Source organism: Zootoca vivipara, chromosome 13 (assembly GCF_963506605.1).
Source record: "Zootoca vivipara chromosome 13, rZooViv1.1, whole genome shotgun sequence".
Taxonomy (NCBI): Eukaryota; Metazoa; Chordata; class Lepidosauria; order Squamata; family Lacertidae; genus Zootoca; species Zootoca vivipara.
In genome coordinates, this window is record NC_083288.1 from 11,204,919 (window position 1) to 11,231,057 (window position 26,139).

Genomic DNA, 26,139 nt, shown 5'->3' on the forward strand with positions numbered 1-26,139 from the left:
TTGAAGAAATGTATAATAGTTTACATATTTAGGAATAAGCCTTACTGAATTCAATAGGGCTGACGCTGAGTTGGCGTGGTTAGGAGGATTGCAAGGTAACTAGTTCTACCAAATAGATTAATAATAATTATTAGTCGCTGGGTCTTGCCCAAGGCAACCCCAAACAACTCACAAACCAAACTTAACAAACTGGTTGTATTTGTATAGGGTGTGGAGGTCTCACTATGAATTTTATTGGTGGGGAAGGGGGCTGCATCTTCAAATATGTACTGATATTCACTGGCTGGGGGGCAGTTGTCCCCCTAGTATCTAGTAAAACAATAGAAATAACAAACTGATCAATCACATCGGTTCTGCCTTCCCCCAACAAAAGCCCTGTCCCCTCCAACCAAGTCCTGCTCCCCCCCCCCCCACAAAAAGCCTGGCTATGCTGATCTCAGTCATCTTGTAGGATAAATGCCCCTTTCGGGACTTGGTCCAGACTGCCCACGTGCGTTTGGGAGGGTGAAAGTGGAGGTGGGTGGGGTGTAAAGAAAACAGCCTGATTGGCCAAGATCTTCCTCCTTTTACCCGCTTCTCTCGTTACAATTGACAGTTGCGGCAGAGGCTCCGCCTATTCCGCGAATGCGCGCGCGCGCGCGCTTCCTGCCTTCTCTGAGGGAGGGGGGAACCGTTTCTGGGTGGATGGTTTTGTGAGTGCGCGCGCGCGTTTTAAGCAAAGGGACCGCGCATGCGTGAGCGGTTACGAGGCTTTGCCCCAGAACCTCCGCGCCGAGAGGGGAGTCTTTGCGTCGCCGAAGGAAGAAGTCGAACAAACTGACGGAAGGCGGGCGCGGGAGGAGGAGGAGCCGCTGCCTGCCTGCCCGTCCGCCCGCGGCCTTCGGAAGGACTTGGCCGGAGTGGGCACCTGAGGCCCAAGCCTTGGAATGAGGCGGCGGAGGCGGAGGCGGAGGCGGCTGCTGTGAGGGGAGGAAAAGGAAGGAAGCGGCGCGGGGTGAAAGACGGAGCGAAAGAAGAGCGGGCCTCGGGGGGCGACCGACTGACGGCGCCCACAGCCCCAGGCGCTTCCCCCGCCCCCTCCCCCACCGACCGCCAAGATGGGTGAGGGAGCTCGGCCGGTGGCCGTTATGAGGGGAGCTGCGGGCGTCAGGTCGACGACGTATTGACGTCAGGGCGGCGGCGGTGGGGGGAGTCGTCAAGGAAGCCCTGATGGAGGGAGCTGCCCTTAATGGGGAAGGGGGGGGTGCTGAGAGATGTGAGCGGTTAAATATGCTTCGCTGAGGGTGTGCGCGCTTTCCTGGTGAGGGCACCGCGGGCAGCTCGGGGGAGGAAGTCGGTCAAACTCGAGTAGCATCTTCCCCAGAGTAGCAAGAAGGACGGGCACAGTTTGTTTGGTTTTCCCCGGGGGGCGGGGATCGTAGAGTGGGAAGTGATCCCCGAGGGTCATCTAGTCCAACCCCCTTGCAAAGCAGGCATCCTGCCCGCAGCTGTCCCTAGGTGGGCTCGAACCACCAACCTAATAGCCGGACCAATGACGTTATTTAGCGCTTCTATTTGGCGGGGTCTGGTTGTGTTAATGGCCACATGATACGAGGTTAAACTGTCGCCAGAACAGCCGTGCGGGGACGGGACCTGTGGCTCTCCCGATGCTGGAGGGCAACAGGTTATCTCCATGCTTGAACTGGCTGAACTTTTGGTTTGCAAGCACCGGTTGTTGAAATGCTCTGAGGAGAGAATCACAGGCAAAGTATAATAGTGTTCTCTTTTCTCTTTGTCATGGCAAGGATCTGGTACCTTAGTATGTCTTGTTATGTTATGTTTTTGCTGTTTTATTTATTCATTTTTTCACTTTGTTTAATAAAATCTGCACACCGCTTGATTGTAAGAAGGAATCATAGAATCGTAGAGTTGGAAGAGACCACGAGGGCCATCCAGTCCAACCCCCTGCTGAGCAGGAAACACCATCAAAGCATTCTTGACATATGCCTGTCAAGCCTCTGCTTAAAGACCTCCAAAGAAGGAGACTCCACCACACTCCTTGGTAGCAAATTCCACTGCTGAACAGCTCTTACTGTCAGGAAGTTCTTCCTAATGTTTAGGTGGAATCTTCTTTCTTGTAGTTTGAATCCATTGCTCCGTGTCTGCTTCTCAGAAGCAGCAGAAAACAACCTTTCTCCCTCCTCTATATGACATCCTTTGATATATTTGAACATGGCTATCATATCACCCCTTAACCTTCTCTTCTCCAGGTTAAACATACCCAGCTCCCTAAGCCGTTCCTCATAAGGCATCGTTTCCAGGCCTTTGACCATTTTGTTTGCCCTTTTTTGGACACGTTCCAGCTTGTCAGTATCCTTCCTGAACTGTGGTGCCCAGAACTGGACACAGTACTCCAGGTGAGGTCTGACCAGAGCAGAATACAGTGGTACTATTACTTCCCTTGATCTAGATGTTATACTCCTATTGATGCAGCCCAGAATTGCATTGGCTTTTTTAGCTGCTGCATCACATTGCTGACTCATGTCAAGTTTGTGGTCTACCAAGACTCCTAGATCCTTTTCACATGTACTACTCTCAAGCCAGGTGTCACCCATCCTGTATTTGTGCCTTTCATTTTTTTTGCCCAAGTGTAGTACTTTACATTTCTCCTTGTTAAAATTCATCTTGTTTGCTTTGGCCCAGTTGTCTAATCTGTTAAGGTCATTTTGAAGTGTGATCCTGTCCTCTGGGGTATTAGCCACCCCTCCCAATTTGGTGTCATCTGCAAACTTGCTCAGGATGCCCTCAAGCCCATCATCCAAGTCATTGATAAAGATGTTGAATAAGACTTCCTTGAGAAGGAACCTCAAGAAGATGAAACAATAAAATTCAGAAAAATTCTAGACAGTCCTTTTAAAACGTTGGTAGCTCAGTAGGTCTTGAGTTCTGCAGGGTTGAGGATGCGGTGTTCATTTTGTTAAAGGAGTTGCCTAAGGCATATAACACTTTCAGTCAGATTAGGTTGGGGTGGCTTGCAGGATGGACGAAACTTGAATTTTGGTCTTGCAAAAATCATGTACTGTACAGTGGTACCTCTACTTACGAATGGAGCTCCGTCCGCCATCTTGGATGTGGTTTAGATAGGATTTTTTCTACTTACAAATTTTTAGATAGGGTTGCTTCGACTTACGAATTTTTTCTCCCAATGCATTCCTATGGGATTTGACTTACGAATTTTTTCGACTTATGAATGTGCGTTCGGAACGCATTAAATGCGTAAGTAGAGGTACCACTGTATATTCCTGCATATAAGACTACTTTTTAACCCAGGAAAATCTTCTCAGAAGTCAGGGGTCGTCTTATACGCCGGGTCGCATTTCTTATACGGCGAATATATCCCAAACTCTATATTTTAACTGGAAAAGTTGGGGGTTGTCTTATATGCCCAGTCGTCTTATACGCCAGAATATACAGTACTCCAAAGGCTCTAGTCCACTTTGTTCACATTTTAGGTGAAGTTGTATATGACTAAAGGGGGTAGGTAATAGGACAAAAGTTATTTATTTTTGTTCCTTTGTAGATGAATAGGCTAGAAGTGTGATACTTTTAAGTGTGATACTCCTCAGAGGTTGGCATAATGTAATTTGTTGTGGTTTGTGTGAATTGGATGAATTCTGAGCTTTGGCTGTTTTGCATTCTACCTGACCTGAAAATATTAAAATATGCAAACTGAATCTGTTGGCTAATGCTACAGTGACCCCAAAGTGGGATGCACTCTGAACCCAAAGAGGAATGAACTGGTGGGAGTTATGTGCTATGGGAGACTGACACACGCTCTCTGCTTTAAAATCTAGGGAACCTTCAGTTCTGTTTCAGTGTATCTAAAGAAGTGTGCATGTACACAAAAGCTCATACCAATGACAAACTTAGTTGGTCTCTAAGGTGCTACTGGAAGGAATTTTTTTATTTTGTTCAGAAAATCAGTTCTTTGTGATATGAGGAAGCATGCATTTTCTAACAAAGTTGGCATTGCCCTAAAATTACTTCATCAGGTATAATACAAGGAGTTTGTTTAGATTCAGCCACAGGTTAATACTGTATATAGATGATACCACCCCTACTTGAAAAATACATTGAAGGTAATAAATCATGTAGTGTTGGTCTTGTGCCTATTAGCTGGGCATGGAAATGGATCCACTCACTGATAAGTGTGTAGAAAAGTGGAAGCTCACCTAAAATATAGTATGAAGAGGACTGACCATGCTTTTTAGTGTGTAAATCTGTAAGCAAGTACTTTTGTCAACTGAAGGGATTTTAAAATCTACAGTGAATATACCTTCAGTATGGAAAACCTGAATTAAGATCATTCAGTGCTCCTGTGATGACACCTTGTTATATTGGTGCCTTGATCATTTGGAGCCCCTGCTCACAAACAAATGCTTTCCTCTCGCAAACGTTCAACTAATGCAAAATTTTGTGTCTAGAACTTTAGAAGCTGCGTGGTCTTGCAGGTGCTACTTAGCCTTGCTGTTAATCATCTTAAATAAAACAATAAATAATTAAGGTTGTAAGGGAAGCCTTACTAAATTGAGACCAAAGGTTCATTCTACCTCCCATAGAGTGCAACAGAACTTCAGTTAGTTGGTAAATTTATATCCTGCCCTTAAAAAAAAGTGCAGGGCAGCTTACAAAACTCCAAATCAATGTAACAGCATACAAAATTATAGCAAGGGGGGGAACAGTAGGAAAGAGGTAGAAAACCAGATCAAATCAAATCAAATTTTATTAAACGGTCACAGACGAAAACAAAACGGTCACAGACCAATTTTTTTTTTAAAAAAACCAGATCAGATTGCAAGCTGAAGTGTGTATGTGTGTTTAAAAAACAAAAACAAATGGGAAGATAAAGGGCTTCAGTTGGTTCACCTGTTGTGCCTGATCCTGGACAGGGAGAGCCTTGCTGATTCCTGGACCGCCTGCGGGCCGGATTTAGAAGGTGATTGGGCTGGATCTGGGCCCCCAGGCCTTACTTAGTTTGCCTACCCATGGCCTAGCCACAGTGATCTGGTAACTTCCCAGCTGGAATAATACAGTATCCATGGAACTGACCGTAAAGACAGCCCAGAAGCTTCAGTTAGTTCAGAACTCAGCATCTATAATTTCAATGCGTACAACTAGATTTGTTCATTTTGCACCTATTTTGAAAGATTTACATTGGCTGCCTATTCACAGCCACATTTAAGGTGCCCAGCTTAAGAAGCCGTAGAAGCCCTGCTTCAAGTTCTTTACCCTTTTTTGTCTCTTGTATTTTGCTATGTTTGTTTGTGCTTTTAAATTCACATACTACAATAGATGGAATCTTTTGATGAAGGGTGTTTATAAATAAATGAATAAAAGAATATATTTGGCATTTATATACAGCCCACTTCCCGTGACCTCTGGGAAGTTCACAAATTAGATGAAATACCAATAAGAGAGAGGAAATGAATTCAGCAGATAGTTCTCTTTGATAAGGTTTCTACTTCAGTCTAGCAGTTTAAATTGCAAAAAAAGGCATGTCTAATTAAAAGCTAAAGTTTGCATTTTAGCTGGCTGAAGAAGAATCTTTGTTAAATAAATGCTTGAGGTATATTTCAAGTTGAATCTGTATATTTACTCAGAAATGAGCACCATTGAGTTTATTCTCAAGTACTGGAATCAAAATATGGAGCTGGAAACTCTTAGAAGTTAGGCTGTGTTCTATAATTGGAATACTGCAGTTTTCTCCCATTTACGCTCCCCCTTTGAACAGAGAGACTTTTACTAAGTTTTTTTATTTTTATTTTAAAAAAACCAACATAAAACCTTCTGGGTTTATGGAAGGAGTAATCAACTCTGACAGACCATTTGCATTTTTTATGTTGACGGATTTTGGATTTTTGCACTATGGGCTGTGTACAACAAAGTTGCTCAGTATAGTACAAAGATTTCCGCCTTTGCAACAAGACTTTTCTACCCATGCACTGTTGGGGGGGGGGTTCCCCTCGAGTAGATTTGGAGGGGATGCAAGGAGAGTAAGTCCTTGCACTAATGAGATAACTTCATTGGATACAATCCTATCTATTACAGTGGTACCTCTGGTTAAGAACTTAATTCGTTACGGAGGTCCGTTCTTAACCTGAAACTGTTCTTAACCTGAAGCACCACTTTAGCTAATGGGGCCTCCTGCTGCCGCCGTGCTGCCAGAGCACGATTTCTGTTCTCATCCTGAAGCGAAGTTCTTAACCTGAGGTACTACTGTGTTTCTCCGAAAATAAGACACCGTCTTATATTTATTTTTCCTCAAAAAAACACACTGTGGCTTATTTTCAGGGGATGTCTTATTTTTTCCTTCTCCTCCTGCTGCGGCCGCCATTGCTGCTGCGCCTATCACTATGTCTTATTTTCGGGGTATGGCTTATATGCTTAAAAATCCTACTACGGCTTATTTTATGGCTACGTCTTATTTTCGGAGAAACAGGGTATTTCTGGGTTAGCGGAGTCTGTAACCTGAAGCGTTTGTAACCTGAAGCGATTGTAACTCAAGGTACCACTGCAATAAGTGGCATCTGTATATTATAATTTAATGTTGTATTGGATCATTTCTCATGCATGCTGTTGAAAGAGGAAACAAATAATCATTCTGAGTTCTTTATGAAGAAGCCTAGATGCCAAAAATCTGGTTTCATTTTTAATTCCAGTTAAAAGTAAATAAAACCCAGTTTAGCTTTTCTCAACCCCAATTGATTGATACCGTATGATTGGGAGTTCAGTGACCCCATTTAGGGGGGATGGCTTGAAAGAAGATGTTGGAAAGTGACTTTTTAGGCCAATCTCCTCTCCATCAGCCCTATTAGCCCCTTATAAAGAAAATCTTTAATAAAAACAACTTAACAAAACCTTTCCTGGACTGTGGTATCTTCCTGAATTTGGTGGGCTGTTGCATAGGGTTGAAGAAGGAAAGGGGATCACATCAAATTGGTGGGAGGCAGCTTCCATGAACAGAGTACCCAAGAATGTTATTTGGTCATTGACAATGCTATAGACATAGCAAAAAAAGAGTAATAAAAAGCTTAAATAATACAACACATGGTTGGAATACTCATTCATGCAAGTAAAACACATCAGTGTTCCAATAATAAAGTTGTTGAAATAGAAAGATATTTCCATGGCAACCATTTTGCTTACCTTCGCTGAAGAAAGCAGGAGGTCCAAACTAATTTTCCCCAAAGGTGACTAATGTTCAAAGGACTACAACCTTTGTATATAATATATATATATATATTAAAAAAGCTATTTGTGAAGAAAATCATGATAAAATAGATGGAAACCTCTCAGCCAAAGTATTCAACATTGGCCTGGAGAGAAGTGTAGAAAATACGCTCAGTATGCAGAACTTATTTCTACAGCCTTAAGTAGACAAACTGCATTGCCAATGCAGAAATTTAGAAATAACTTTTAGATCTTGAAAAAAATACCTACAAACATAGTTAAATTACAGGAAGTAAAGTGAGTCAAGCACTAAATTGTATTTTCTTGCCTGTTAACAACCCTAAAGACAAAGGCGTCAGTTTTCTATTTCAGCAGCTGAGTTTCAACATTTCAGTCATTTCAGGGATTTCCAGGATATCATTTCTTTATAAACTACTTGCAGCCTCATACCTGGTGTTGCTTTGAAATTATAAGAAAGCAAAACATCAGTGGAATTTAAAACCAGTGCAGTTTGAAAGTTTCAGTCCACCATTTTGATTCAGAATGGTGTCCAAACATAGATGAAAACCTGCTTCTTGAACTCAGAAACCTTCTTAAGGATATCTTACAAGACACAAAAGCATAGTAGATAAACAACTTTCCAAAATATATAGTAGATCTGGCTATCTTCCATTTTAGACTGAGTTGTTGAATCCATTAACATTAAGATAAATAATATTAAGCCATATTCACAAAAATTAGCAAACAGGATTTTTAATTACCGTACCTTTATTATCTTTACAGTTAATCCTATAATTGATTTATAATTATAATTATTCCAAGATCCAAAGGTAGATTCCAGTGTTTCTCAGTTTTCCTCTAATGTCTCGCCTTCTTTCAATATTACATTTTTAACAGTCTATTTCTGCCAGTAAATTGGAACTTAGTGCACTTTCTGTAATGGCTTAAATGTTTAAAAACATAGTATACATTGCAAGGTCAGAAGCATTTATTTCCATGGATAAAGCCAAGTTTGGAAACATGGTTTGGAGAATGTCATTCTTTATTACCGGTACATAAAAGGGGTCAGCAGCACCTCAAATACATTCCTTTTTGTGTAAGAAAGAAATTTAACTTTCCACTACAGTGCCGAGATTCAGGTCACAATCAAGTTTCAGCACGCTGACTGCAGAGTAAGTTCCTTGAGATTTACTTCTGAGTAGATATACTAAGGATTGTGCAGTTACTCATCTACTTTTCCAATCTGTCGTCTTAACTTACAGTCTACAGTAATACCTCTGGTTACGTACCGTTCTCCTTGTGAACGCTTCGGGTAATGAGCTCCGCTAACCCGGAAGAAGGTGCTCCTGGAAGCAAACTTTGCCCCAGGATGTGTGTAGAAGTCGCACGTCAGAGGCCCGGGCCTCATGTGAAGAACGGTTTCAGGATAAGAACGGACCTCTGGAACGAAATAAGTTCGTAACCAGAGGTACCACTGTATAAAGATTAGTCTATTATAGAGCAACAGCTTGTTTACAAATCACAGTATGATTTTAAAGAAATAATGGTTGTTGTCATGAATGTGGTTCATTTTCACATAAAGATGTGACAGTTGTTTGACTGTTGATTTGTGATGATGATGATGATTTATTAAATTTATATACTGCCCTTCATCTGAAGATTTCAGAGTGGTTCACAAGATAATCAGGGCAGTTCACAAGATAAAGATCCTATCCCATAAGCATTTACAGTGGTACCTCTACTTACGAATAACTCTACTTACAAATGGAGCTCCGCCCGCCATCTTGGATGCGGTTTAGATAGGATTTTTTCTACTTACGAATTTTTAGATAGGGTTGCTTCTACTTACGAATTTTTTCTCCCAATGCATTCCTATGGGATTCGACTTACAAATTTTTTCGGAACGCATTAAATTCGTAAGTAGAGGTACCACTGTACACTTCAAATAACATCATAAAGGCTTATCCCTACTTTGCTATATCATGGAATAAGTCCTATTGAACACAGGGAACTTGCATCCGTATAACCATGAATTGGAGCATAGAGTTAATGTATCTGTGGATTTTATTCATTTGAAAACTACATCTGTCTATTTCGTAGGAGGTTCCCAGCTGCCTTAAAGCTTGACTTTTCTGTGTCAAAATTCTTGTAAGACAAATAAATGAATATTGCTCAGTTTTCCTTTCTTGCACAAGCATATTGGTCTGCAGGCTTCCGGTATTTAAAGTTCTGGAAGTGTTTCTACTCTTGTTAGTTTATAGTTTTGTTAGTTTGCATCCTTGTTGAAGAAGATATGTTAAGTTCTAAATGTTACCCAAAATAAACATTTGACACAACACAGTAGCTTTCCTTGTATGTACCAGTTCCTTTTTATCAATGATATAAAGTGGAGTGTGGATTTTAAAACATGAAAAGCATTTCCTGAACAACATCATTCCAGCACAAAGCTGAACTGTTTCCCCCAGACCTACTGGAGACCTTGCAAAATTCTGCCTCTCTACACTGTTCAACAACTGCCAAACCTTCATTTATAGTCATTTCTGCATTATCTGTTCATTGTCACAAACATGAAAATGAATCCATGACATTTGTCAGGTTACATGTAATATTTCCCTAATGATCTCGAGAAAGCAAACAAAACTTCATTGGAAGCTATACTTTGACTTCTATGCAGGCCTTAATTGTAGCTGTACATGAAACAGAGGAGTGGACAAGTATAGCTTTTCATTGATCAGCAAGTTAATATTGTAGACCGTCAATTATAAGGAAAGCATGAACAAGCATTTGTGTCCATCACTGTATTAACAAGATGCTGTTTTAAATGTTCCTTCCCCCACCGCAGAAAGTCAGTTCAGCCATATTACCTTGTGTTCTAGGTTTCTCACAATACTTTGTTTTTTTGTAAATAATGATTTTTGCGTTGGAGTGCAAAATTTATGTTGGCCATGTAGGAGGCGGGTGGTAGAGGAGCATAAGATTAATATACGTACAGTACAGAGGGATCTTGTCTCAGCAGTGCTTAGTCTTGTCCTAAAAACAAAGATTTTTTTTCTTTACGTAGTTTCAGTCTTAGGATGACTGTGTTTTATTAAGATTATATACCTAATATACAAAGAAACTCACTTTAAAAATACAGAATCCTGTAGTTGGTCGTGTCAGTTTCTAATAGTATATTGATGGGAACATTCAGGTCCTTTGTACTGTATAGTAGAAAATTGCTTTACTGACAAAACTGTGTATGATGAAATGCATTTTATTTCATAGATAATGGATTTTTTTGCAGTATAGATGCTCAGAAATCTAATTTGTTCTCTGTGATCTAAAACTAATCTGGCTGAAAGTACATTACAGCTTCCGATTCATTGAGGTCATCTGAGCAAGTGTAGACATGGAGAACAACTTCAAATGCAGATGCTTTTTAGTTTGTTTCACACTAACTACCTTGGAGACACAAAAACAATGGTAAACTCCCCAACACCCTGTGGTAAATGATCTTCCCAGGAGATTGGGAGTTCAGCTCCCATGCTTTCTGGTCTGCTGTACCAACATATCATCTCCTGGAGGACTAGAGAGACCTGGAAGGCATGAAGGTAGCTGGTTAGGCATCTTCATCTTCCATCCGAGAAATAAATCAAGGGAGCCATTAGAGGTAATAAGGATTCCTTCAGAAAATATCAGTCTTGTTCAAATGAGAACAAGAAGGAACACAAACTTAGCTAAAAGAAATACAAGCTGACGGCAAGGAACAAAACAAAATAAAAAAAATCCTTCTAGCAGCACCTTAAAGACCAACTAAGTTTTTATTTTGGTATGAGCTTTCGTGTGCATGCATACTTCTTCAGATACACTGAAAAAAGGAATGAAGACATTGAAGAGCACATTGCTAAAAGATGTTAAGCTCTCTGGCCTGTTGGACAGCTCCCCAGTCTAGCTGGTAACAGAAAAATCAAAGCTACGCATGAGTGGTGGCAGGAATGGGATAACATGAAATTTGATAGATATGTAACTAATTGCAGATTAAGCAATTTGCTTTTTAACTGGAATTCAGTTTGAGCCTTCCCTTTATAACAAGTGGGTCTAGAATTGCAGCCATTGAGCAATTGACAGCCCTATGGGAGTGTAAAAAGAGTGGGTCCTTTTTCAACACGTGCTGGGGCAAGCTAATTTGTTTCCTGTGGAGGAGGATAGTCCTGAATACATTTTTTAGTTAATACCTCTGGTTTGTGACCACAGATCTGCATCTCTGCAGCAGTGGAAACCTTGGACCTACTTGATGTAATTGAGGTTGCATTAAGTGTTGCCACTCCTTTGGCATGTCTCTAATAATATTACTTCACTTCCCCACTTCTGATTTATGCAGCACCTGGCATAGTGCAGCTTCAGTGGTCACATATTCTGATGATGTACTTTTGCAAGACCTCTTACAATAATCTTGTTCCTGAACTGTAGGAACCACTTTGATGTAGTATTTAGAATGTTGGACTAGCATACTCAGGTTCACATCCCCACTTGACCCTAAAGTTCACTCTGTGATCTTATTGGCCTAATGTACCCTTTATAGTTATTAGGCCTATAAGCAGCTTACAAAAGTAAAAACCAATTGCACAGCACAACATTGTTAAAATACACCATAAAAATGCAAAATTGTTAAAATACACAGTGAAACCGTTCCATTAAAATATGCAGTAAAACAACCACATTAAAACAGCACAGCAATTTAATACAGGACTCTGGCTGAGAGATCAAGGGAATGCCTGGGTAAACAAGTGTTTTTTCAATACAGATGGGACCGCTCATATTTAATCAGGGCATATATTTCACAACATCGGTGCCACCATTGAAAAAGCCCACCACAAACTAATAGTCAACAGGTTGTAGCATGACTAACCAGGTTACTCTACTTGATCTTAATGTATTTACTGGACAGTGGAGGAATCCAATCTGAACATGAAAATGGGATCTGGGAACCTGCCTTGCTTTTGTGGCATTATTTATGTAATTGCCAGCACAGTTTCACTGTAACACATCACCAATAAACTTCCTAACTTCCCAATTACTTTTTGGCAAAAACCAGCAACCCTTAATTTATATTCCATACTGCAGTTGTAAGATGTTTAGTTGAACAGTTGGATTTGCAAAACAGTTATTTTGACAGTGGGCTGCTAATATGATTGCTTATATAACCGTTATTCTAACACCTGTTGGCAGACAAACAAGCAGTCTAACAGCACAATCCTATAGGTGATTATTCGGATGTAAGTTGCATTGAGCTTGGTGGCACTTGTATCATCACTACTGTTAATAGGGATCATTGAATGCATAAGAGACACAGAAGTCTGTGTAATTAACTATATGGCTGTAGTGCCTCTGTATATTCTTTGATAATGGATGAGCAGGCCATTGAATAAGTATTTTGAAGGGTCTCCTGTAACTAGTGAAACAAGATAATGACACTGGCTGTAGATCTCTAGTGGAATAAACATACAGAATATAGTTGTACCTTGGTTCTGGAACGCCTTGCGACTCAAACGTTTTGGCTCCCGAATGCCGCAAACCCAGAAGTGAGTATTCCGGTTTGCGAAAGCTGAATGTCCGACGCAGCTTCCGTGGCTTCCAATTGAGTGCAGGAAGCTCCTGCAGCCAGTCGGAAGCCGTGCCTTGGTTTTTGTATGTTTTCAGAGGTCGAGCAGACTAATGGAATGGATTCTGTTTGAGGACCAAGGTATGATGGATATGGCAAATAAAAATAGATGTAAAAGTAGAAAAATAAAATACAGATATAGAGGTGGGGTAAAAAAAATCCCAATAAATTACAGAAAATACAGTGCCACATTCAATTGTTGCATATGAGAAGACAAAGATGGGCCAATTCAGTTCTCAGTAAAACCTCAGTAAAACAGTTTAGTCGGCTGTCCAGTTGAGTTAGCATAGGAGAGAAACCTATACCACATCAAGTAAAAAGGATCCATTTTCGATGTACCATTAAGGACTCTCCGTTTGTATGCCAAGTGTTCTGACAATGCAATGCAATGACTGTCTAGCTTACAAGCAAAATGCAGTGATGTGCCCGTATAGAAAAGGTGCTCAGACTGCATGGAACTAAGATGTGACCTTGTTACCATTCTTTAGCATTTAATGCCTCCATCGTTGTGACGTAGTGGAATGTGATTGTTGTTATTATTTTTAAAGTAGACTCGCACGTAACAGAGAGCTTCAGGTTCGCTTCGGGATCCTTCTCGCTTCTCCGCCTTGTCCCCGCCAAGGATTTCAAGGCTTTTTAACATGGACATAATGGTTAAACAAGACAATTACAACCTACAAAACACAATTTAGAAGCCGGTCAGGTGTTTCTCTTAACGTATTACGTTTCCCCCTTGGTTTTTAATGTTTCTGTACAGTATATGTACAGATATATGGGGGGGGGGGTTTCCTTCCTTAAAGGTAAAGGGACCCTTGACCATTAGGTTCAGTCGTGACCAACTCTGAGGTTGCAGCACTCATCTCGCTCTATAGCCCAAGGGAGCCGGCGTACACCTTCCAGGTCATGTGGCCAGCCTGACAAAGCCGCTTCTGGCGAACCAGAGCAGCACACGGAAACGCCATTTACCTTCCCGCTGGAGCGGTACCTATTTATCTACTTGCACTTTGACGTGCTTTCGAACTGCTAGGTGGGCAGGAGCTGGGACCGAGCAATGGGAGCTCACCCCGTTGGGATTTGAACCGCCGACCTTCCGATCGGCAAGCCCTAAGCTCAGTGGTTTAGACTATAGCACCACCCGCGTTGTAAATTTAAATGTAGTTTAGTGTATTTGCAAGGAATGTAAAACATCTTTATGTGATGTGTATTGGACTGAGAGCAAAAAGAAAAAAAGAGATCCCTCTCCATCCAAAAGTTGTCTGCTCAAAAGAATCCCTCATTTATTGTTACAGATGAACAGGAGGCCTTGAAATCTATCATGAAGGATTTGGTTGCACTCAAGATGAGCCGGCGCCCCAGATTGTCTGGTTTTGAAAGCATGAAAACCAAAGACACTCCACATTCAAACAGACAGGTAGGTAATATGTTCCTGAACACTGCTGCTTTGCCTGCCTTGTAATTGGCTGTTATTAACATAATGCCTGCTGAGCCAAATGGATTTCACAATTTTATCCTAATAAAAACCAAGGAAGGTCAGAGGATGGCACCTTAGAATGTTTGCTTTAGATTTTCTTCTTTCCCTCTGATTTTAAGCCTTCCAACTGCCTTTCTTATTATTGCACAGGTAATTTTAATTTTTCCTTCATCAGCAAGCAGGAGATCAGGCAGCAAAGAATTCTCTCCTACTCCCACAGGTGGCAGGGCCAGCTACTGCTTCTATGCTTTTATTAAGGTTTTTTTCTTATTTAAATTGTATACCACCCTGGGAGTCTCACACTGAAGGGTATCTTATAAATAAGCACTCTATCCAGAGAGAGAGAGAGAGAAACTGCTTTCTCTTTTTGCCTTCAGAGAAACATTCCTGATTATTGCAATAATATGCTCCAAGCCTTCATGGTTAAACTCCTCTTTCATTGCTAAGCCCTTTTGCTCAAAATCTAATCAGGGGCAGGAAAACTCATCTCTCCAACTCTTCTGAGATTTTTTTTTACCATAGTGAAGGTTCAGCATGGCTATTCAAACTGAATTCCTTGGCCACTGTAGTTGCCTTCTTTCATGGAAAGTCCTTCAGCCAATAATGTAAACTAGGACTGACTAACGTGTGCCTCCAGACATTGCTGAACCACAACTCCCATCAGCCCCAGCCAACATGGCTAATGGCAAGGGGTGGTGGGAATTTTAGTTCAGCAGCATCTGGAGGCACACAGGTTAGCCACCTGTGCCACAGCAACTATAATTCCTCTTATCCTAACTTGAGCACTAAGCCTTAATTTGGACATCCTTTTGCTGCCTGCTTTTCTTGCAGACAGAGAACATGAGATTCTCTGGCCAGCAGGCTGGACAGCAGACAGCCTCACTTATACTGGGAAGACATGTGATAGGCGACAGTTGTGTTTGTGTGAGTGAAGTCCCCACCTCACCTAGGGACTAATTTGGATGCCCTTCTGTCCAAAGAGTTCTGTATTTTTCATGTTTCACTCCTATTTGGCATGGTGGGTTATGTAGCTTTCCAGATTTCTTGAATTATTAGTAACATTGATCCTGCTGAAATTGAGATGGGTCTCTTCCTTGGAAATAAGGTCAGGTTTTTTTTCCTGCAGCCCCATCTTTTGGACAGGGTGCAGTTAATGCTTGCTGCCTCCTTTCCTGCTTGCTGACCAGAAGGGAACATAATTAGAAGTCCAGCTTTCCCTTTTTTATTTACAAACATAGCATTGTATTTTTTCTTCCCATTTAAGAAAAAACACAGTACCAGCAACTCAGCTGTCCTGAGCAACCAGTGTGTGTGTGCAGCAGAGGACAAAAAGGCTCAGGTAAGCAAACTTTTCCCCCTTCCTGTACTGTTAGAAATTGAGGAGACATTTATATTTTAGGTGTGTGTAAAATATGTTAACAAAACAAGCAAACAAGAATATTCCATACTCATACCTCCTTCCATACTCAACATGAGGAGGCATGTGTGAGATATGCATTGAAAGAAACCTTGGGACACTTCATTCAGTGAGGCTATATAGGTTTTGGGGAAGCTGTGGGATTCATAATCCTCACTCACATGTGACCTCTGGCCAAGACAGTGCCAAGACTAGCTACATTCCTGAGATGTTCCACTGTTGTGGAGCTTAGAACATGGGTAGGCAAACTAAGGCCTGGGGGCCGGATCCGGCCCAACCGCCTTCTAAATCCGGCCCGCGGATGGTCTGGGAATCAGCGTGCTTTTACATGAGTAGAATGTGTCCTTTTATTTTAAATGCATCTCTGGGTTATTTGTGGGGCATAGGAATTCGTTCACACCCACCCACCCACCCCAAATATAGTCCAGTCCCCTACAAGGTCTGAGGGACAGTGGGCTGTCACCCTGCTGAAAAGGTTTGCTGACCCCTGCCTTAGAATGAAGTAGTACACTCTCCAAAAGCCCCAAAGGTTTGAACATTCTGGGGTCTAGCCACCAGCCACCTTGAGAACCTCCTCCTCCATCCTTACAGGAGAACACAGAAGAAGGTCTGGTGCTCCTCCTGCAAAAACATTGGGCTCTGATTTCACCCCAATAAAACCATCCATATTCTGAAGATGTGGATGATATTTTTTTTATTTTTTTTAAAAAAATGGTACACTTAGCATCAGATTTAGTTTGACCCACAATCTGGAGCTACATATCTTTTTCTTCTTCTTCAAAATCCCAAAGTGCCCTGAGACTTAACCTCAGTTTTGCCGTATAGTCTTAAGGCCTGTGCTGGAAATTACATTATAGCTTACCAAACAGGGTTCATGAAAGGGAAGAAATTAAAATTAACTGCACAGAGTAGTTACAGCAAATCCAAACAAATCCCCAACTTCTGCTCTGTAGTTAACTCACTAATATATTTTATTGTTTTATGGAAGGAAGGAAATGCCCAAACATGTAGCACATAAACTAACAATCTCTTCTTTTGCAGAATGACATCCGGATAAAGTTTGAATATAATGGGGAAAAGCGGTAAGTTTTTGTCTTCTTTTCACATACTTAACTATATTTTGGGCACATTTTGTGTGCTCAGTATAATTTGAATCTGGTTTTAATGAAGGGATTAGATGTTTGCTAAAGAATCTTGATAACCGGTGATAAATTAGATAGGGATAAATTAGAGGTATCAACATGCTGACTAATACAAGAAAGATCCTGTTGCATTCTTTATAATGTAGTTGTATTTTGAATCCAGTAGAAATTGCAGGTGTTGACGATACCCATTAGATAACCTGACTCAATTTGTTAGGAGAGCTGTGTACTGTTTGTTTGTGTGTGTATGATTTGTATTTTTTATCATCTTAAGTAACCATTTATATTAACAATCAATAATTAAAAATGCATAACTGGGGTAGTGCTGAACAGTAGCCTTTCTACGGACTTCCAACTCCTAGAGTTTCTCTCCTGAGTTACAATATGTTACAGAGTTTGACTCCTACACACAATGACCTTAATGTATCCTTATTAGCCTGAGCTGTTTTAATTAATATTATTTATTGAATTTATATACCACCCTAATTAAATAAAAATTGCCCTAAGAAATACGACCCGGTGTATAAGATGACCCCCGACCTTTGAGAAGATTTCCCTGGGTTAAAAAGTAGTCTTATACGCAGGAATATGATTGCGTGATTAAAAAAAGAGTTTGAGTTGCATCTAGGATTGGTCATACTGAGATTATAGCCACTGAAGTGATTGGGCATGAATAGCTTAGGTAAATTAATTTCAGTGGATCTTGAAGTAAAACCTAGCTGAATGCAACCTTCACTTTAAAATTCAAAATGACAAATACAGTGGTCCCTCGACTTGCAAACTTAATCCGTTCCGAATGCACATTCGTAGGTCGAAAAGTTCGGAAGTCGAAACGCGGCTTCCCATAGGAAAAAAATATTCGAAAAAATTCGTAAGTCGAAAAAACCGCATTTAAAGCCGCCAACGGTTTCCGTTCGGATGTAGAAAAATTCGTACGCGTGCGGCCATTTGTCCCGTTCGTAAGTTGAAACCTACGGGATGTCGAGTAATTCGTAAGTCGAGGGACCACTGTATGTACAAGCAGCCACACCCAGGAGATGCTATGTTTCCAGTAACATGGGGGCACTGGAAGTTCATTCTTGTCAACAACAGGATCCACAATGCAACACAGCACAGTGCTACAACTAACTTGGTAGTGATCATCTTGTATGTTTTCCTGGTCAAGCAGGTGTCTTTGAAATGGCGTGGGGGACTCGGTAGGGTATGGCTGTCTTACATACCCACTGAAAAGAAAAGCTCAATTGTATGCAAGCTGTAATTATGCAGCTATGTAAGACTTGCTCTCAAAATGCATTTCTATGTGTTTGATTTCAGCAAAGCTGCCAGATCTGACCACAAATATTTAAGTCGGGAATGGTCTGCCTAAAATTACCCCAATCCATCATGACTTTGCTGCTCTAAAAAAACCCAGTGGCGGGGTGGGGAAGCTCAAATGCTTATGCGTGTTTAATGAGCTATTTGCCTTTCATAAGGAGTTTCAGTGCAGATGTGAGCCAAGCTATGTGCACAGTGTCCAAGTATTATAATTTCAGTTTATTATTGGATTGGTTTCTCATTACAGTATAAAAAATGTTGTAGACTACTGAGTTGTGTGTGGGGGTTTTTAATAATAATGAAGACAGCGTTTTTAGATGGTTGAACATAGTAGGTTTTTAAGTTAACTTTGCTTTCCAACATGCATGTTATGAAGAGCTCAAGCAATATTTTTTGAATGCTTGGAAGATCAAGTGCAAAGCGTAGATCTCAAAATAATAGTTAACTTACCAAAATCTTCAGTGCCAAAATGGAGAGCTGAAGGTCCCACAACAATAGTAAACTGGTTGGGAAATATCTGGACAATTATAAATATGATCAAATTAACATACTATCAAAGAACCCAAAATGAACAATAAAACAATTTTTTTGATCTGTGGTCAGTATTTTTTAGGCTTTGGAAAGTCAAATTTCACAATTAGTAAACAGCCATATAATATTTTTTGCATTACTGCAAGGGTAACACACACATGTTGTATAGAGTAGCATATCTTTATTTTTCTTAATTTTGTTTGCTTGCTTTTTCATGTTTGTAGAACTATATATTAATGTATATGCTGTTTGTATGCCAGAATATCTTCTAAACTGATGTTTTGTCAATTCTTATGCACAATTATCGTGTGTGTGTGTGTGTGTGTGTGTGTGTGTGTGTGTGAAGCTGGTGAGCACCTAAGAATCTCAGCACATGGTTGGTTAACAGTTGAGGGAAAACACTGCTGCTTATGTAATTGCTTTTGTTGCATGGATTGTTTACAGCTCATTCTGTTTGAATTATCAGTATATTTCTATCCCATTCAGAATTATCGCTTTTGCCCGGCCTGTCCACTATGAAGATGTGCAGCAGAAAGTGAAAACAGTTTTTGGGCAGCCACTAGATCTCCATTACATGAATAACGAGGTACCAAAATACGCCCACATTTTGTTCTCAAACAATGCTATTCAGATCCAAAGAGAAATACCGCCACTCTGAGAAATCCAAACACCTTGGCAAGGGTGGGGGCATGAAAAGAGGCAAAAGTAGCTTTTCACATGGTCAACTAACACACCTGCCCAGATAAAAGTAGTCCCATGAGGGGACAATAGTACCAAACAGTACCGGCAGTTGGCAAGTGTATTTGTGGGCTGAAGATATGAGCCCTTTATTGGCTCCCTTTTCAGGTGGCAGAGCAGATGGAAACCTTACCCGTTCATTTGCACTACCGCAGTCTGCAATATGGGAAATAGTTATAATGTGTTGTATCCAAACTTAGTCATGCTTACAGAATTGAGTTCAGTGAGCCAACTTCAAGCATGACTAAGTCTGGATACAACCCACTGACTTACCCTTAACAGGAATGTTTTTTAAGGATTAGAACGAGATAATATATAGGGAGCACTTGAAAGCACTAAACAGATGTTAAGTATTGTATCTTCATTTATTCTCTCTCTGACCCCCACTCCACCGCTTCTGAGACGGTTTTTGAGTTATTCTATATCTATATCTTATTCTATATCTATATCTATTCTATCTTATTCTATTCTTGTTTCTATCTTATTCTAGCATTTAAAATTCTATCTTGTTGTCTCACTATTTCATCCCTTTGTTGTCTGGAGGATTTAAAATGTAATTTTTTACTAACTGAGTGCCTGTGTTCTTGCATTGTAGTTATCTATTCCTTTGAAAAGTCAAGATGACCTCGATAAGGCAATAGATCTGTTAGACCGAAGTGCAAATGTGAAACGCCTTAGAATATTACTGCTGTCTCAGGACAGAAACCATGTAAGTAAAAATAACATAATGTGCTGCAGTCTCATTTTTGCTATAAGCCCTTACCAGTCATTAAGCAGAACAGTGATGCCTAGTCCACAAGGTGGTTTTGGTCCCCTGCTCCACTCAGAGCCTTGTTGCGATAAATCGAAACCCCAACAATTGAAAGCAGGCTTCATCATCCCAGTTGGAAGGCAAAGTAAACATCTGTGGAGCCCACTGTTTTCTGTAGACCACCAAACTACATGGTCTGACCCCCCCCCCCCCGAGCAAACGGAAATGTATTTCAGACTGCATTTCTAGTTGCAACTTGATACAACTATTCTTTTTTCCTCCCTGGGCTTCTTGTCCTTGGAATTAAAATATTAAGTCCCTCCAAAATCAAATTGCTTCCTTTCTCTCTCTCTCTCTCCCTCCCTCCCTAACAGACCAGTTCATCATCCCATTCTGGGATGCCAAAGCAAGTCAGAATCAAAACTTCTCAATCCATGGGAGATGTGAACACTGCCTTCCAGCCACCTGAAACCAGAAGCAGGCACTTGTCTATCAGTGAGTACTAGTGGCCTAGAATCCAAATTTTTGACATTAATTTCAGTCTATACTAGCAACAATTCTGTTCTTCCAAACACTCTAGGCTGTGACTTACAGCCTCTAAAGTTTTCCTTTTTTATCAGATATTTGAACCATCATTTTCAGTTGAGGAGTACACCCACACATATACATGTAGAGAGAAACATTAAGAAATCATGAGAGGGCAATTCAGTCTTCTAGGACAATCTCTTGCTGCTGACTTGAAAGTCAACATTATTGAAACAAAAAACTTTAGGTTTTAGGTGTCAGGCCCCCATCCCCAAACCCAATGACAGCAGCTCTTACTTGAAAGTAAGGAAGAGGTCTTTATTCAGTCTAATAGCAGTACATGTCCACAAGCAAACATAAGGTCCAGGAGTCAAGGTTCTAAGTTACATGAGCAGGGCAAGTGGTTCATATCCTAAAGGAAGCTATGATGATGTACCTGCAGTTGATACGCCCCTCCTGCCAAGCTTTTAAAGATGGGAGTGGTGCAAGCTCACTCTCAAGACTCTCTCTGCCTGTGGTTTTGCTATGCACACATATGCATGCTCTGTCAGGGTGGGTACATTTGATTCGCCTTCATAAGTGGCACTTGTCTGTCAGTGACAATACAATGTTGTCCAGCTCTGCCAGCACTTCTTCCTGTTCAGCCTCTCCCTCTGGCTGGCCGAAGTCCTTCCTTCTCCTGGATAAGGTTCTTTAGCAAGAGCATGGGAGAGAACCAGCAGATCTTCTTCCTTCTCTCTGACATTTTAAACCACAAGGGGAGGACCTTCCAGCCCCCCATCTGCAGTTTTATTAGTCCATATCGGATTACTGCACTGTTCTCTATGTTGGACTGTCTTCAAATACAGTATGGTCCAGAGTCTACAGTTGTTCCCAAATGTGGCTACTAGAATGTTCTGGAAGCCAACAATTAGATCATATGACACCAATCTAATTCTAATCTAATATTAACTACATCGGTTACCTGTTTGTTTCTGGGCTCAATTTAAAGCACAGGTGCTTATGTTTGAAATCTTTAATAGATTATTGATTTTACTGATTACCGTATATTCCGGCGTATAAGACGACTGGGTGTATAAGACGACCCCCAACTTTTCCAGTTAAAATATAGAGTTTGGGATATACTTGCCGTATAAGAAATACAACCCGGTGTATAAGACGACCCCCAACTTTTGAGAAGATTTTCCTGGGTTAGAAAGTAGTCTTATACGCAGGAATATACAGTACTTTATTTCTATATAACTTAATATATTCAAAATATCTAAGCGGTGTACAAAAGGCTGAAGCAACAACAGTCAACTTAAACAAAATATTACAAAAAAGTTACATATAAAAATGTTGCATTAAAACAAAGTGGTGTGTGTGTGTGTGTGTGTGCTCATTTTCCTTCTGATGCACCCTCCCCTTTCATCCTCCGGGTTCTTACCCAGGTTCCAACAAGCTCTCAGCTCACTCACAAAAGCCTCATAACGAGAAAAGTTCCTGGAAACAACCGATGTCACCTTAGTCTCTCACTCTAGATGTGCTTTTTATGGGCAGGCCCAAGGTGGCTGGTACTTCCTTAGGCTGCCCACACCTGTGTCCCATTCAGCTGCACTTTGCGCACCGAGTTCCAGATGCAGCAGGTTTATTGAGTTTCCCACGGGGTCACATCTCTTCTGTCCTCTCCTCCTCTTCCTCCAGTTGCTTAATAGCATCAAACCTGGTAATTTCAAGGGTACCTTTGTTGATATGACTGCCTGTCCACCCCCTGAGTCCACCCCCAAAGGCACACTCCTCCATTGTCTCTTGAGACAGACGGATGCCAGGAGCCTAAGACTGGCCTTGGAGAACCTGCTCTCCATCCCCTTACCATTGAAAGTATGTTAGGCAAGTACAAGTGGCAGGCCTTTTCAGTGGTGGCACCAAGACTCTGGAATGGCCGTCTTCTGGGAGATGCAGCAGGCTTCCTTCCTTTCTTCATTTAGGTAGATTTAGAAGAACTATTCACTCAGACAGGCTTATACTGCTCTGCTGTTTTTAAAGTTTTCTTGGTTTCATGCTGCTGCTTAGTTGTTAATGTAAGGAATATTTGTGTGTGTTTGTTTTAACATATTTATTTGCTTCAAGTGCAGGCTGTTGTAGAAAAACAGGATAGAAATAATAATGGATTTACAAGTGCAGTTTTAAAGAGCATGGGGAACTTACCCTTAAGCAGATGGTGTGTCTGCCTTCAAACACTTAATTTGTAAGGGAAAAAATACATATAAAATAATTTGATACACTTCTATCTCTATGATCTTCAGGAGAATGAGGGGTGGTGCTATGGCAGGTCATCTTGGCCGTTGTGATAAAAGTGCTCCATGGAAAAAAGAGAATCAACTCTCGACCTGAAAGAGGGCTTAATTCCTTATTTGAAAACCTTATTTCATGGTTTGAAAAGGGGCCTACCCTTGACTCACAACAAAATATTGCCTCCTGCTTCCTCCATTAGCCAGAAGATGGGGCTAGTGTATTGCAAGTTTTCATTGTAAGGAACAAAAAGAATTCTCTTTGAATACCCTTGGTTTACGAACTTAATCCGTTCCAGAAGTCCGTTCTTAAACCAAAGGCGTTCTTAAACCAAGGTGCGCTTTCCCTAATGAGGCCTCCCGCCACCGGTGCCCTTCCACCATTCCATTCATAAACCAAGGTAAAGTTCGCTAACTGGAACACTACTTCCAGTTTTGCGGTGTTTTTTAACTGAACAGTTCATAAACAGGGCTGTTCTTAAACTGAGGTACCACTGTACATGCTAAATATATATTATCCTTTAAAATTTGGTAACCTGGAACTCTTTCCACCCAAAATTTTAAGAGAAATTTGCAGGCTTATTTTAAAATTTGAAAAGGTCATACGGAGGCAGCTCTGTTTGAGGTTGGGTATTTCAGCATACTGACAATTTAAACTACAAAGATTCTCAGAACCAGCAAGGCATAGGTGACTTCTCACACAAAGTATGAGGTTGTCTCGGGTAGGGTGGAGAAGGTAGTGATGGGTCTAATCTCTTTAATTTTGAGTTACATTGTGCCCCCATGGCAGCTATTTTGTGACAGGCACCCCCAGCATACTCTTAAAATTCAAAATGTGCCTGCTGGTCCGAGAAGGTTGGCAATTTGTTACTTAAATTAATAGTTTCATCCAACTGCTTCCATGTGAATCAAGCAGAACTAAAGAAAAGAAGACAGAAGGGTTTAATTTGATCAGAGTCAATAGTCAAATGTGACAACAGGGGGAAGACTACTTTTAAACTGTAGAGCAGCATCCAAAACACATTCTGTAACAGAGAAAATACTTCTAGCATTCCTATGTGGGCAACAGCCGACATTTGTATTTCCATAAAATATTTGAACTAAGCGTCAAGCGCAGCAGGTATAAAATGATGGCCTTTAGCTTAGAAGAAATGCACACTAAAGAATAGCCTTTTCTCTATCCCAGGGGTTGGGAAGTGAATCCGGCCAATGGACTGGACGCAGAACTGCCCCACCCTCCACAAGCCACTTTTGACAGGTGGATGGGGCTGCCAACATGTCAATGATCTAATATCATAGGATACACTCTGAGGCTCTCAGGTGTCTCTTTGCAGTTACTCTGAATAACATTGTCCCTGAGTCTTTCAAAAGTTCAGGAAAGAACAATTCTGTCCCTCCTCCCCTCAGGTGCTCTTGACCTAGTGCATCCTTTTAATAAGCATTTCAAAATCTTCAGGTTCTCAGACCACAGGTCGAAGTTCACCACCTCCAGGGTATGTTCCAGAGAGGCAGCAACGAATCGCTCGTCAGGGGTCCTACACCAGCATCAACAGCGAAGGAGAATTCATTCCAGAGACCAATGAGCAATGTGTGAGTTCAGTAAAGTGCTCCTCATCTTTGAGTATTATATAAGAAGCTGCCTTTATACCATGTCAGTCCACTGGTCCACCTAGCTCAGTAATTTCTACCCTGTCAGCAGTTTCTTGTGGTCTCCAAGAGTCTCTTCCAGCTTTATCAGGAAATGCCATGGATTGAACCTGAGACCATCGGCATGCGTAGCACATGCTCTGTCTGAGCCACAGCCCTTTCCCAACTTTCTTGGTAGAGTTCTCCAAGAAAGAACTGTTTGTATTGTATTGTGTCTTAGATTATATTCAATTTGACTTTATGTGACCTCTCATAGATGCTGGATCCTTTAAGCAGTGCTGAAAACTCTATATCTGGCAGTTGTCAGTCGTTGGGCCAGTCAGGAGACAGGTATGGACCTTAATGGGTTTGGAATCGATTTTGCTGTCATCCAATTTCTCCTCAGCATGTTTGGGTTGCTAATGAATTTTCCTTCATGTGAGATTGACAGGGAACCTTGGGGTGTTTCTCTGTCCAGCATTGTTTGTCTTGTCTCATTTGTGTTAGCTCTTTTCTTCATAGAATCATAGAGTTGGAAGGGACCACAAGGGTCATCTAGTCCAACCCCCTGCAATGCAGGAATCATTTGCCCAACATGGGGCTCAAACTCACGATCCTAAGATTAAGAGTCTCATGCTCTACCAACTGAGCTATCCCAGATAAATTCAGTTACATCTATTTCTTTGCTTCTGGCATTTGTGGGTGAATTGTAGATACTCAAGGACCCTTAGGAGGTACAGAGATTGTTAGTCTGTTCCTGGCATAGACCCTGTAGTAAAGTCAAAACTGATTTAGTTTACCACCAAATTCATTTTATTGGCCTCCATACAGTCCCTTACTGTTGCAAACATGGGTTCAGCACCTCTACCGCTTCACTTGAATATGATGAGAGAAATATTAGTCATTGGTATACTGATGGCACCTTACTTCAGAGCCCTAGATTACCTGGCCGGCAGTTTCATGCAGATGTTAAAAAGTATGGGAGATGAGATGGAACCCTGAAGGACCCTATAGCACAGATGCCATGAGGACAAGCAGTATTCTTCCAGCACTACCTTCTGGAATTTAAGTAGGAGTGGAACCACAGTGCCCCCAAACCTGTCATACCTCAGAATCCCGACTTCACTGATTCCAGAGGAGATAGCTTTCCCCGCTCTTTGGTGCTGGATAACTCTCCAGGATAACTAGCAGTCCCCTTGTCATAGGTTATCGCATTGCATCAGGGTAACTGTCACAGTGGCCGGAGTGGGCTACTTCAGAGTAACGACGCTACGCAGCTCTGCATTTTATTCTTTTATTGGTGCTGCGTATTTACAGTGCTGAAGTCATTGCTATTTACACGGAGTGATGTGGTCAGTCGGTTCCAGAACCTCCGAATGGCTTTTGGCGCGTCTTTCTCCAACACAAAAGCTTTGGCAGACCCATCCTCTTTCCCCTCCTCTTTCTGCGTAATTCCGGAGTTGGGGGGATGGGTCTCCCCCCCTTATTCGCCCCTTCCTGTCCC

General features: G+C 41.3%; 1 protein-coding gene across 1 annotated transcript in view; it reads left to right on the forward strand.

Annotated features, from left to right (window-relative positions):
* Nucleotides 1-738: 738 nt before the first annotated feature.
* The window catches only part of MAP3K3 (mitogen-activated protein kinase kinase kinase 3), a 41,270-nt gene continuing 15,869 nt past the window's right edge, over nt 739-26,139 (forward strand). The window contains exons 1-9 of the mRNA XM_035134412.2: nt 739-1,101; nt 14,140-14,261; nt 15,586-15,660; nt 16,780-16,820; nt 19,212-19,311; nt 20,059-20,172; nt 20,589-20,709; nt 24,466-24,599; nt 24,913-24,986. Coding sequence (XP_034990303.1) covers nt 1,098-1,101; nt 14,140-14,261; nt 15,586-15,660; nt 16,780-16,820; nt 19,212-19,311; nt 20,059-20,172; nt 20,589-20,709; nt 24,466-24,599; nt 24,913-24,986 — 785 coding nt within the window. The 5' untranslated portion in view covers nt 739-1,097. The remainder of the gene's footprint in view (nt 1,102-14,139; nt 14,262-15,585; nt 15,661-16,779; nt 16,821-19,211; nt 19,312-20,058; nt 20,173-20,588; nt 20,710-24,465; nt 24,600-24,912; nt 24,987-26,139) is intronic.